At 44.9% G+C, this 14,291-nt stretch overlaps 1 protein-coding gene across 16 annotated transcripts in view; it reads right to left on the bottom strand.

Annotated features, from left to right (window-relative positions):
- TRIM9 (tripartite motif containing 9) overlaps nt 1-14,291 on the bottom strand; it is a 91,001-nt gene that overhangs the window by 40,080 nt on the left and 36,630 nt on the right. For all 16 annotated transcript variants that reach the window (XM_036437095.2, XM_036437102.2, XM_036437109.2 and 13 more), the window contains exons 2-3: nt 3,954-4,049; nt 1,898-2,020 (exon numbers count right to left, since the gene is read on the bottom strand). In XM_036437095.2, coding sequence (XP_036292988.1) covers nt 1,898-2,020; nt 3,954-4,049 — 219 coding nt within the window. The remainder of the gene's footprint in view (nt 1-1,897; nt 2,021-3,953; nt 4,050-14,291) is intronic.

The following is a 14,291-nucleotide window of genomic DNA, read 5'->3' as shown; positions in this document are numbered from 1 at the left end:
ACACACACACAACTCTCCTCTTTGTCAGCAAAAAGCTTTCCCAGAGAACTCGACCAAAGGAAGCGGAAGACCAAAAGATGATCCCTGCCAGACTGTGAGGGATGGGTTAGCCAACAAAGATAGAAAGAACTGTGCTTGGCAAGGGATGTCCCTAAAAGGCCAGTCTTTTCTCACAAATGCCAGTAGCAACAGAAGCGTCAAGAAAGGGAAAAGGCAGGAGGACAAAAACAGAGAGAGAGACAGGGAGGCTGGCATCGGTAGTCACGGTGTTGGCATTGCTGGCTGTTTTTAGAAGCAGTGACAGATACAATCAGCTGAAACAGCAGAGAAACAAATCACTCGAGACAGAAGACAGAACAGCTTTGCTGACGAGGGGGACACCCAGCCACCTGTCTCTGGTTTCCGTAGCCCTTTGGGATTTGGGGCAGGGAACTCCGCCCTGGGCAGAGTGAACTGAGGGCAGGCCCCTCTGCTCAGCAGCCTCCAGGAGCTTTAGTGCACCCTATGGGGCAGAGTCCCAGTGATGCGTTAAAACTGCTCCTGTGTGGTCCCCATCTGCACCCACAGCACAGCTTATAATGCATTTCCATCCAGTACCATCTGCAGAGGCAGCACTAAGGGGGGGAGGGGGGGAGACTGGGGAGCTTCATGACACCATTTGATATAAATAAATGACGCTTTCTTAATCTCTGATTTCCTCTTCCACCCAGATTCCTGCCCTTACATAGTCCCCAATAGGAAACTTGAAGTTGCCAAGATAATCACCATCCATATAATTGATTACAAACTGTTCTGTCTTATAATGCCAGGAAAGTGTCTACAATATTTCAGAAAAGGCATTTCCATTGAGAAAACATTACAATGTTATGGCTAGATACTAAAACCATTGGCCCATTATTTAGGGAAAACCCCAGCTGTACAGCTCATTTCCTGAAGATAACTGTGTTTTTATGTTAGCTCATGCTATGGGGTTGATTCAAAAGATATAAAGAGATCTGGATTTCTGAAGCATGTGAAAATGAAGGGCTAGAGTGGCGATCTGTTAATAATGTCAGAGCAGCAACAGAAACCGAACGCGTGCATCCGTCCCCATGACTACCTGGATAGAGCAAGGCCAGGGTGCAGTGTGCTGACCACCATCTTCCTCTCGCCAAGCTCTGCCGAATCCCACAGGCAAGAACATAAGCTGCCACACCTCCCAAAGTTTGGGCAACTCCAGGGCCAGCTCTCCCATGATTCCCTCTGTGATCCTTTCAACTGCAAGTAATTTTACCCTCCTCCATGGCACTGGCCCCCACCCCTCGGAAAGCTCACTCTCTACCTGTGTTGAAGTCTTCTGTGGGTATGATTTATCTCATCCTCTGAAATGTAGGCTCTGGAAAGGCGCATCTCATCCTGAGCCACCTTCTCCCCCCACTCCTGCCGCCCAGCACTCAGCTCCTAGCAGGTGTGCAGTAGGTGCTGGGGGACTGATGAGAGGGTGGGGTTGGGGACAAATCTTCTCTGTGCATTGTATTTCTACCAGCCAGAGGCAGGGCAGATTCTCAGCTCCGAAGCCAGGTTACCAGCACTGAAATCCTGGGTCCTTGGACCAGTTCCTAATATCGTGGAGCCATGGCTTCTCACCTCTAGAATGGGGGCAGGGATCTTTATTTATTTTATTAGGCCTGTACCCAAAGCAACTTCTGACCCAGAGGAGTCACTCAACAAATCCTGCTGAGTAAAATGAAGAAGTGAGTGGTGAATAAAGGGCTATGCCCACTCTTTGCCAGCCAGGCCACTCCCTGCCCTCCCAAGGCTGTGAGCATCCTGCTTCCCCCTCCCACCTAGCCTGTCTGTCACAGCCCAAGGAGCCCAGCTCCCTGGCTTTCTGGTCCCCCCACGGCCCAGCACTCACCTTCAGCTTGTGTTCGTGCTCCTTGTTGACGCGTGCAAGCAGCTGGGCTTTCCTCCTGTTGAGGGCATCAATAAGGGCATCACACTGGGCCACCAGGCAGGCCTCGAACTCCACGCTGTTCTCCTGTGTGAGAGAGCACACCTCTCAGCCATATGCTGCTGCCTGGGTGCCTTGGGCTGCCAGGGAAGACCTGCAGGGAACCTGGCACTAGCTGCACTGTTCTCCAGCTCTCAGCTCCCCTGAGCTTGCCCGTCCACTGTGGGATAGAGATCCCCACTGAAGGGAAGGAAGAGGAGCTCTGTCCACAATGAACATTCGCCATCTCAAAAACAAAAACAAAAAAAAACGGTGTTTTGCCCTAAATTTATATTTAAAAAAGGATGAATATCACTTAATCAACTTATTTTTAGCAAAAGGGAGTCATCTCCAAAGTCTGAATTATATTAAATAAAATCAAGCTTTGTTTGTAGAGTTGCACATGAATCCTTTTGACGGCTGGCATATGTTCAGCTGTGTTTGGTGGAAGGTGACATTCAGATAGGCTGGCTACCTGAGGGAGTGGGGATTGTTAAGGCAGGAGAGATGAAAGAGTCACTGAATTTGGGGGAAAAAATAAGAAAGAGAATGGCACCGGTCATCAATAGTACGCAATAATCAGACAACACCGGAAGTTTGTAAGAATGATCATGGGCAAAAGGGCTCCTTTCATTAAGGAAGGCAAAGTGAACATAAATGGGTAGGCTGCTAACGTCAGACAGGAACCAACAGCTTGTGGGGGAAGGTAACTACATTCTAAATGAATGGAAGCTTCTCCACGATGCTTACATTGAATCTTGGATCTACATTTTTTAAATTCATTACACATTCATTTTAAGCGATGCTTTCACTAAATTATAAGCAATGTTAAGTTTTGGTTTTCGTGGCACTTGCCTTGAGTTCTCAGAGGAGTCCCCTGGAAAGCATCATTGAAGAGCGTTCTCTGACCCATGCAGGGCAATATTGGGAGGGAGCGGGGAGCTTTCTATGATGGGCTCTGATTGGACCAGAAGGAAAGCTTTGTCTGATGAAGAGGTGAGGGTCGGAGGCAAGCCTGGGGCTGCATAGTTTATGGCAGCAAAAGCAAAGAAGAGGCTCTATCGCTTGGGGAACAGAAGGACGTGTACAACTGTTAGGTTGTTAAGGAATCAGAAGTTTTAACATGGGCATCTATGCCAAAAATAGGCAAAGAAATTAGTGTGATATGATTCAGAAAGAAGGCTGACTTACATTTAAAAAGCCATTTCTGCCTTGACATGGGTTAATTATTAGTTCAGAAAGACAATTTAATCGAGGGCAGAGCTCAGGTTACTTCTCTGAGGTAAATTTCAAGACACAAGAATGGTAAACAGTGAAGAAAGTCGTTATTTAGCATGGCATGCAATTTATGGCATCTCCCCTTTAGCTCTAGGGAAGAATTCACCAGCTTCCAGATGCTGGCTGATCTGTGGATCACTGTGTCCAGATAAAGCAATCTGAAATTATAGTCACCAGGAGACTGTGGTTGAAAAACATTCACGTATCTAAGTAGAGGAGAAGCATCCTATGGGGCAGAAAAGAAGCCAAGAGGAAGAAAAGGAAGGGAAAAAGGAAGAAAATAAGAGCAAGTGCGATTTGGTTGTTACCGTTAGAGAAGATATAATCATTGCAAGGTGCTTAGGGAACCTATAGAGTTTAACAAACTCAACAACAATGACTTTAAATTCATAAAGAAGTAGACCTCTTTCTAAATACACAGCCGCGGAGAATTAGGACCTCTGTGTGGAGGGAGGATAGGAACTACTTGGAAAACCGGGTTCTTTCTGGCTACTGGCAAATGTAACGCCTCAAGAAGGAATATGTCAGAAGCCGGTCTGTATGTGTATTTGTATGTAATGGAAGAGACAGAGCAGAAGAAAAGAAATAGGATTTTCCCCACAACACAAAGAAGTAAAAGAGAAGAAACAATCTCCCCCATCACATAGTTTCATCTTATCCTACGGGGTCTGCTCTCCGTCTCGGGTGCTGCCGCCTCAGGTACCTGGATCTGCTGGACCATGTTGCGGAGCTGCACCAGGAACTCCTTGGCTTCCTTGGCCCGGTCCGACAGCCCGTTCAGCGCCTGGGACAGCTGGCTCTGCAAGACAAAGAAGGAAGACATGGAGCTAAAATCACATGAAGTAACAACAAGGTCAAACAGAGCTGTGTTGACCCGAGACCCAAGAGTCCTCGGCCCCCTCAGATTGCTCTTGTCTGAGTCAGGCCACTTAGCCGACAGTGGTCCATGTGGATTCTGATATCAAGGGCCTCCGGATGCCTTCCACAGGCTCTGAGGAGCTTCTCTTCTAGTGAAGTGAGACCTTCTGGCCATGCAGTCCAAGGCCCTGGCCCGCTGATATTTGCCTGAAATGTTCTCATCTCATTAAGTATTAATTCAGAAATAAATTATTCAATGCCTATTATTTGCAAGAATTGAAAAAAAAAAAGCAGAGTCAGATGATCTGATATTGATCAACATTATTTAGCCCAAAGGCCTATGGGCGTGGGGTTCGGGCAGAAGGAGTGAAGAGTCAAGAACAGGATGAGGGAAGAAAGGAAGGATCTCAGTGTAATGCTCTGAGGCCATTTATTTTATTCAATTATTTTAAAAAGATATGTATTTTATTGATTTTTTACAGAGAGGAAGGGAGAGGGATAAAGATAGAGAGAGAGCTAGAAACATCGATGAGAGAGAAACACCGATCAGCTGCCTCCTACACTGTGCCTGCAACCAAGATACATGCCCTTGACAGAATCAACCTGGGACCTTTCAGTCTGCAGGCAGACACTCTATCAACTAAGTCACACGGGTTTCGGCACCTGAGGCCACTTAAATGGAAAGATAACCTCAAAGGGCACAAGGACATTTTCCTCATTAACTTCCTCCTTCTCCAAGTACAGCCCCGCTGCCAACTCTTCTCCACCCTGGCCTCCTAAACCACAGCGTGCTGTCCGTGAGATCCCACCCCACCCCGTCCATGTGGGGGAGCAGTTCTGCTGGGGGCGCGTGTCCGGGGAAGCACTGGCTCTCCCAGCCTCCCTGTCTGCTGGGGACACACTGCTGATGGATGAGACCTAAGAGGAAACCATGGGGGCAGGTAGAGTCTGAAGAAGCCTCTGCGTTTCTGCAAACAGGTGCCAGTGTCACAGGTGCATTCTTCTTCCCTTTTGTTCCTGACTTTATGACAGATTTCTTGTGATTCTCAAGAGGAGAGGGCCAGCCTGATAAGGGAGCAGGGGCAGAAAGAGAAAGAGCCCAAGCTCCAATGGCATCTGTGAACAGCTGAGCCAACGCTCGAGGTCTCCTACCAGGAGGCTTCTTGTTAAAACTCACTCCAGGTTAAGTCCGTGCGCTGGAGTTTCCCATCCCTTGCAACCATCACCATTGCACCTGCTACAAAATTCCATCACTGGGCAGCCCGGGCAGGTCCTTCCAGCCCTCCTGTAAACTACAGAGACAAACGCCCTTTCCCATATGTCCTCTCTGAAAAGGAAAGCCTGCTCCCCTCCTGGTCAACACAACGCCCCATCCACCTTTTCCCCGGTGAAGAGACAGACTCTTAAAATTCTATCTCTAGGTCCCGTGTCTGTTTTTCACTTATATTTGCCTTAATAAATACAAATTGGGCGCTAAATCTCTTTGAGAACATGCATGCCAAGTGCTTTGTGCTGGAAGCAATGTGTAGAAAGAACAAAGAAAGGCTTTGGAAGGGTTTACATTCTGGCCCTGTCCCTTCCTAAGAGTGACCCTGAGAAAGTTAACTTGTGGCTGAATTATTCCAATGGGCAAAATGGGAGTAATAATAATAATGGCACTTCGCAGTAGGATTATTGTGAGGGTTTAGTGTATTCACTAAGGTGAACATTCCTGCTAGTTAAGGGTAGTGGTTAAGGGAACTGTTCTGCATTCATAAATGCTGCCAGGTACTGGCTGTTCAGATGTTTACCCATCGTTTTACCTCATCCATAAAACGAGGAGAATACTGTTACTTTTGGATGTTGTGGGCATTGCATGATCTACAGTCCCTACAGCCACGCAGGTGCATGGTGCATGCTTAATAAACATGGACTGTTATCAGTTCTTATTTACCTTCTTCCCTCCTGCTCACAGGTGCCTGCTGACTGCCTGGGGACATTTGAAGGGGAGATTCCTGTAGAAAAATGTACTTTCTCACGTGTGCTTTGATTTATGTACCCAGACGCTGGGAGGCGAGACCAACAAACATACCAGAATAAGAAAAAGCATAAAATGAAACTACCCTTGCGGAAAGGGCTACTCAGTTCTTTATTGCTAGGCCCCAACTGCACTATCATTGGGGGTAAAGTTTTCTCCTCAAGAAGTTTTTCCAAGAGCCCCAGGGACGAAGGGAGAAAAGAGGGTCTCACTGGGAAGACCAAGCAACAAAATGAGAGACATATTCCGAAGGAGACGTTTTTCACTGTTTTTTTGAACTAACTCATAGCCCTTCTTTTTCTGAATGAGCAGAAGCTGGCTGGGCCACCCCAGTTTCCTCCCCGTTTTGACTGTGACCTTCACCTTAGTAACATTTGGAGGTTGGAGTACAGAAGCCAAATTCATTCAGCTATGCAGAACTGGAGCTGCCTGGTTCCTTGTATTCCAGCTTTGCAATTAATGGTCTGTATAAGGTAGGTCAGACCTCCCCTTCCCCCTAAAGAATTGTTGACCAAGTGCTGCTGCAAAATTATTCTGTAGTTGACAAAGAATGCTGCCCTCATCCATTCTCAGGATTTTATCTGGCAAAGCAATAAATGAACTGCAAAATCTATTTGCAGATTTCCTTTCTTTGTGTCTGTGTTAAGTGCCTAAGGATGCCTTCTACCTGGCAAATGAGTGTTCTGGAATTTGGGAAACAACTGAATTATAAGACAAAGATGTAGAAACCTCTCTCTGAAGCTTTGCTAACTTGCAGAAATTGAGCAGGAGACAATGAAAAACATTGGAAAATGCTCTTATTGTAAGGAATTATGTGTGTGTTGTTTTTACAGGATAGTCTTTTGATCATATTTATAAATTCCACCTGATAAAAAAGAACTTTATGATTGATGGATTTTGTTTCCCAGAAGCAATTAGATTCCTGCTCCGTGCTAACAGAGCTGTTCTGTATTCAGGACCACAGAGCAGCCCTGTAAATGTATACCCGCACAATCAAGATGCAAATATTTAGTGTATGTTTTCGTTACGGGAACACACCATTAGAAGCTGTTTATAATGCCTTGGCAATGACATTCTGATTTCTTGGGTATTTGTTTTCAAATTTGCTGAGAAAGTGGCATGATCAGAAAGTGAATGAGAGTGGGAAAATGATGTAGCCAAAGAGGCACTGACAAATTTCTGGTCAAGCGCTCAGAGCTGCTCTGAATAACCAAGATCTCCCCAAAGGATGCCAGTTGTCTGGAGCTTGAGGAGAGAAACAAAGAACTCTGCCTCCCCGCTTCCCTCCTCTCCTGACTTCCTCTCCAGTCTCTGCCAGGACTGGCTCCCCTGGCCTCCCAAAGGACAGAACATTGCAGGAGTGCGGGGGCTCAGCCTGGGAGGGCACAGGGAGGTGTCTCAAAGCCTGTTATTTAGGCTCAGCTGGCGGGTAAGGAAATTCCACGCATCCTGACCAACTCCGTTCTTGCCTGAACATCCACCCAGCCCAGCCCAGCTGCTAAGCAAGCACACACAGAAGACCGACCGGGTCTTCCTTTCCCTGCCATGAACATCACTCATGTGTCATCTCACCCCCCGCCTTCCTGCCCCAATTTATTAGGACTACTGGATGGAGACAAATTGGGGCAAATGAAAGGAAGCTTCCTGGCTGCCTGGGATCTGAAGGTACAGCACCCCTTGCTGCCTCCCCAGGGAAGCTTTGTCACATGCACGCTGCTCAGGACTGCAGACCCATCCACCTCCTTCTCAGGGACCTAGGCCAACACAAAACCCAGGGGCAAAGCCACAATGCAGGCAATGTGATCCGAAGGAAGTCCTCCCCCTCACACACACCCCATCTAGGGGAATAACAATTTTTTTTTTGAAGAAATACTGACTTTTGAGTCTTACTATATACTGACATTAGATAATTAAAAAGTAAAAGCAAGAAATTCTAATAGTTATTATATATTGGCCATTTACTTTAAACCAGGAATTCTGGTGGGCACCTTTAATACGTGCCCAATGTAATCCCATTCACCACCCTGCCATTTGGCAGAGGCTCGGGGGATACAGAGGCAGAAGCTTTGTTATTCCCCATGTCCCACTTTGGGGTTTGGTCAGTTACAATGATTCAGCGAGCGGGGTAGATTATAGTATTGTTCACGACCTTTTGTCCCCTCTCCCCCATTTTTGCCACATGACTCACAGGGGCTCCTGTAAATGGTGTCCCTGCCCCATTGTCATCCATGGTCATGTGATTTGCTTTGGTCTGAAGAGGCACTGTGATTTTCTGCCAGCTCCTTTGTCACAGGAAGCTGGTAGTGTGTTGATAAACTGGTTCTCAGAAAACAAAAACAAATTCTGACGTAAAGTGTTTGCCAATTTCCTCGGTGTAAAGGCAAAGTTGTTTTAGGCTGCCCAAACGATGTCACTGAACACGGAGCTGGGAAGAGATGCGCACCATCAACTCGAGCTGCGAGCTGGTAGGAGCCAGGCCCGCACAGCACTGGGCATGCCCACACAGTGTCTGCGGGCCTCAGAAAGAAGGCAAGCAGAACCGAACCTCCACTACCGCCTAGGAAACTCCTATGAATGAGAAACAAACCTTTGTCTTATAAGCCACTGAGATGTTGGCAGTTGTTAAGCCATAAAACTGACTAATACAGATAACAAGGTGATTTTTCCCTTCACAATTTACTAATTTAATCCCTCTTCATAGGGTTTCACCTTGGGCCAGGCCTCATGCTAGGAAAATAATAAAGAGAGTAAACACAGTGCCTCATACTAGGAAAATAATAAAGAAAGTAAACACAATCCCTTCCCTCGAGGAGCCATCTGCCCTGAAATGACCACTGATTGAGCTTAGCAATGCCCATGTAAGAACCCTCTCCCACAGGCTCTCTAATGAAGTGGGAGACTAGACTATTCTAACCACCAACAGAAATGTAGCTTCTTTACCCTCAGCGGAAAGTGCCACACACCTGCTTTCCTAGCAGGACACGGCCAGTGCGGGCCACAGCCTGAATTCCAGAGATACTTGGAACAGCTTTAAATCCATCCAACGGAAGATGTTTCTCTGCCTGAGACAGGAAACTCTCAACCTGGGGACGTGGGTCACCACGCAGGGTTTTTCAGCAATGAGACCTGGAGCCACTTTTGCCTCGCAGCACAGGCAATACTTAGACACGGCAAATCCATTTTCTCCTAAGAAACTGTGGCCTCACCCAATGCTCACAGTTTCTTAGGAGAAAATGGATTTGTCGCGTCTCCATGGCTTTTGCTTAGCGTGCTTGTGCTGGCAGCTGTAAACGAATTCATGCAGCAACTGTGATGGAAGGCATGAAACTTTAATAGAGCGGGAGGCATACAGGCTGCAAGGTCAACGCCACTCTGCCCGAGGCTCCGTCAGAGAGCATGGCTTTCCACGGGTATTCTAACCCACGGTAACTGTGTTGTTAGGCAGTTACCAAGTATTTACAGCCAAGGATAAAAAATGTGCCTTCCTTGGGCTAAGGCTTTGTGTAAATATTGGATTTCACATCCCGGAGATGGGCTACAGACAGATCTCCTTTGTGCAAACGCTGCCTTTCCTCTGGAGACTGGTAGGGCCCCCACCAGCAGACTCTGTGTCCCTTTCTGGAAAGCTGTTTGCTCCACGACCCCCTCCGGCTGCCTTCACCTCCACTCCTCTTGGCCCACCACGTTCTCCCAGGAGCCCTGGCCTTCTGCTTGGTCTGCTACCACCAGGCAGCAGTGGGAAGAAGGAAAACGGGTGTGAGATCTGTAAACGTCCAGTTCTCTATAGTTTGTATTTAGGTGCCCCAGGTAGAAACTCAGTCCTACAAGGGCTTTTTGTGAGCAGCACAGCAAATAAAACTGTGGCCTCACCCAATGCTCACAGTTTCTTAGGAGAAAATGGATTTGCCGTGTCTCTATGGCTTTTGCTTAGCATGCTGGCAGCTGTAAAAGAATTCATGCAGCAACTGTGATGAAAGGAATGAAACTTTAATAAAGCGGGAGGCTTAGAGGCTGCAAGGTCAACGCCACTCTGCCGGAGGTTCCATCCATCAGAGTGAGTTGGCTTTCCACGGGTCTTCTAATCCGCCGTATGTGTTAGTTTGGGGTCCCCAAGGCTTTCTTGGTAAACAAACACATGATGAGGCCAAAAACATGCTCTTATAAATACAGTTGATAACGTGAAAAATAACTGAGCTATTTTTCATATAGAAATGTGTTTCCTGTGCTCTTTTGGAGACTCAAGTGTTAAATGTTAAAGCAAAAATGACTTCTTATTCATTCTCCTCAAATTTCCAGGGAGGAGAACAAAAACAGTTGGTGGGAGCAAGACTTTTTAATTGTTTTAAGAAATATATATATTTTTTTACCCCTTATTTCAAAAGCAGAACATGCTTTTTTCAGAAAAGTCAGAAGATAAAAAGACTTAGAAGAAGAATTAAATAAAACTATCAATATCTCTAGAGACACACAGCTTCAATGATGAACTCTATGTTTATCCTTTGAAATCTTGTATACATTTACAAGCAGACTAGAGGCCTGGTGCACGAAATTCATGCATGTGGGCAGGGAGGTGTCCCTCAGCCCAGATTGCACCCTCTTCAATCTGGGACCCCTATCACAATCTAGGACTGCTGGCTCCCAACTGCTTACCAGCCTGCCTTCCTGATTGCTACTAACCACTTCTGCCTGCAAGCCTGATCACCCTAACCACTCCCATGCCAGCCTGATTGATGTCTAACTACTCCCCTGCCAGAATGTTTGGCCTCAACTTCCCTCCTCTGCAGGCCTGGTTATCCTAACTGCCCTCCCCTGCAGGGTTGATCACCTCCAACTGTCCTCCCTTGCAGGCCTGTTTCCTCCCAACTGCCCTCCCCTGCTGGCCATCTTGTGGTGGCCATCTTGTGTCCACATGGGGGTAGGGTCTTTGATCTTGTGTGTTGGAGTGATGGTCAATCTGCATATTACTCTTTTTTAGATAGGATAGAGGCTTGGTGCCCGGGTGGGGGCCAGCTGGTTTGCCCTGAAGGGTGTCCCAGATCAGGGTGGGGTTCCCTTGGGGCATGGAGCGGCCTGGATGAGGGGCCTGTGGCGGTTTGCAGGCCAGCCACGCCCCCTGGCGACCCAAGTGGAGGCCCTGGTATCTGGAATTTATTTACCTTCTACAATTAAAACTTTGTATCTTTGAGTGGAGGCCTGGGCCCCCAGAGTGTGTGGAAAGCTTGGCTTCCTCTATTGCCTGAGAAACCCAAGTCTCCTTTCTGGTAGCCATCTTGGTTGGGTTTATTTGCATACTCGCTCTGATTGGGTGGTGGGTGTGGCTGGTAGGTGTAGTGAAGTGATGGTTAATTTACATATTACTCTTTTATTAGATAGAATATGTATGTCTCTATATAAGGTAAATCAACAAAACTGAGATTATGTCATATGACCATTGCTCGCTTAAAATCCCTTCTTTTCCCTCAATACACTATAAGTATTTTCTCATCTGACTAAATATATGACTATAACCTTTTCAATAGCTGTATGACACTGATAAAATTTGCTAAGTGGCAGGCACTGCTTGCAATGTTTTACACATATATTAACTCATCTTTAAAACAAGTCAGCAAAGGGAGTACTATTATTACTCAATTTGTTTATAGTGACAGACTTAAGGCAAGGGAGGTTATGTAGTCCAAAGTCATAAGCAGTTAAAAAGCAGAGCAGGAATTCAAATCCAGAAAGTTTGTGGCCACAATCTATTCTCTTAACTGCTACCCTGTAGGGTAATGACTGTGTGGATGCCTCAATTAATCAAATTTATCAACCTCCTATTTTAGGACATTTAGTTTGTTTCCATCTTGTTGCAAAGAGCTGAAGTGAAATTCATGTAGTAAATATTTAAACATTTTTAAAATTATTTTCATTTCCAGAAATGAAATTGCTTGATCAACAAACTTTCAAAATTTAGAGGTTTTTAAAATTCATGTTATCAAAATGTCCCTCTGAGTGGGAGTTCAATTTACACTCCTGCTGTGGTGAGTGATGAGAGTAATACTTGCCTGTATATCTTACTCCAAATATATTAAATAATTATACTAGTGGCCTGGTGCATGAAATTCATACACATTAAAAGGGAATTAATTAGAGGAAATATTTTAATATTGCTATTTGCCCTTTCTCTGTAATAGAAGTGTCAGAGATGAAAGAAAATTAGTAAAATGTATATAAAATCTCCCTCCTCTCGGAGTCTGGGGTGCACCATGGGACCCAGGGTCAAGTCCCCACCCACCCGTGTGTGCATTGAAATCACAGGAGACCCAAACTCGGCTGCCCCACCCCCATCAAGCCTCACAGGGTGGGAGGGTGCAGCCTCAGGTCCCCCATCAAGCACCGCCAGGTGGGGGGCATGGCCTCAGGTCTTCCATCAAGCCCCACTGGGCAGGGGGCATGGCCCCTAGTCCCCTGTCAAGCCCTGTTGGGTAGGGGGGGCGTGGCCTCAGGTCACTGGCCCTGATGCAAGTGTGCAAGGGCATGATGACCATTTGCATATTAGCTTTTTATTATATAGGATTTTTTTGTTGTTGTTACCTGATAGGTAAAGAATGGAATCTCATTTATTAAATTTGCATTAAAAAATTACTAGGGTGGTGTGTGTTTTTAAGTTTCTTACTGATCTTTTCTTTGTAGATAAGGTGTAAGGTCTCATTGTTATTATTTGCAAAGCAATTGGAAGAGGTAATAGCCCTCAGTGTTTGTTAAATTAGTGTCTTTGCACTGCTGACAGCTATCAGGGAATAAGGCTGGCCTCATCACGTGTTTGTTTACCAAGAAAGCCTTGGGGACCCCAAAGTAAAACATGATCTGAAAATTTTAGGTAGTTTCTTAAAGAGGAAGTGAAAAGTCATGGATTACTCCTTAGAATTTATACTAGTATAATCATTATTTTGTGGACAGATGCATGTATATGGTAGCTTCCGGTAAATATTCAATGGGTGTAAGAGAAGAATATATTTTCTTCTTATACAAGAGGAGGATAGATGTATAAAGATAATATTCATGATATAAACCTTTGTAATACATTGGTAAACATAACTGAACTTGTTAATTGGGTTAATCAGAATTCTTGTATTCTTGTTCATTTTTGTCTCCTTGACTTATATTAATAGTATTTTAAAATATTGAATAGATAGGTGATAGCATTTCTCACAAGGACTGTGCTTTGATCATGTTTTCCTTTGTATCTAGTTTTTGCTTGATGTAATTTATGGCTTTGTTTGTTACATCTTCTTTGTACATTCATTACACCTTTAACATCAGATCAGATCTTTCTGTTTTACTTAGTTCTTTTGGTCTTAAACTCCATTTCACTTGATGCTATCATATATATACCCCTTGCTCTTTCTATCTCTCTAGTATAATAACTTTGCTTATCTTTTATTTTAAAGCTACATTTGTTTTAAATTCAAGTTGACATTTATTTTCTTTATCATAGGGATATTTGGGCTATTTACATTTATTGTATTAATTGACATAGTTGGTTTTTCCATCAATATTGTTTATAATATAACTATTAGTTATAACCCATTTTTCCTTTTTAAAATTTCAGTGGCTTTATTACATTTCTTTTAGTATCTTAATCCAACTCAACAATTAATTTGGATAGTTTGCTATGCTTTTTCATATTGCAGGCTGTCACCTTCTCATCTTTCATCACATGTAAATCTATACTTGTCCATTACTAAGTCAAAATTAACTAATAACTTTGATCCTCCTGCTCTACCACATTGCCCAAAATGCTTCACTTAATGCTTAGAATCTCTTGTATCTTAAGAATTAACATTCTAAGTAACCCCTGGATCAACAAGATATTAAAACTGAATCTTGCCGAAACCGGTTTGGCTCAATGGATAGAGCGTCGGCTTGGGGACTGAAGGGACCCGGGTTCGATTCCTGTCAAGGGCATGTACCTTGGTTGTGGGCATATCCCCAGTAGAGGGTGTGCAAGAGGCAGCTGATCGATGACTCTCTCTCATCCATGTTTCTAACTCTCTATCCCTCTCCCTTCCTCTCTGTACAAAATCAATAAAATATATTTAAAAACAAAAACAAGAAACTGAATCTATGAGTTATCTAGATACTGAGAAGGAATAGTTTACAAAAACATATTGCTTTTTAAAACATGAT

The sequence above is a fragment of the Pipistrellus kuhlii genome, unplaced genomic scaffold (genome assembly GCF_014108245.1).
Source record: "Pipistrellus kuhlii isolate mPipKuh1 unplaced genomic scaffold, mPipKuh1.p scaffold_m20_p_1, whole genome shotgun sequence".
NCBI classification, from domain to species: Eukaryota; Metazoa; Chordata; class Mammalia; order Chiroptera; family Vespertilionidae; genus Pipistrellus; species Pipistrellus kuhlii.
This window is presented reverse-complemented; position numbering and strand designations above follow the sequence as displayed.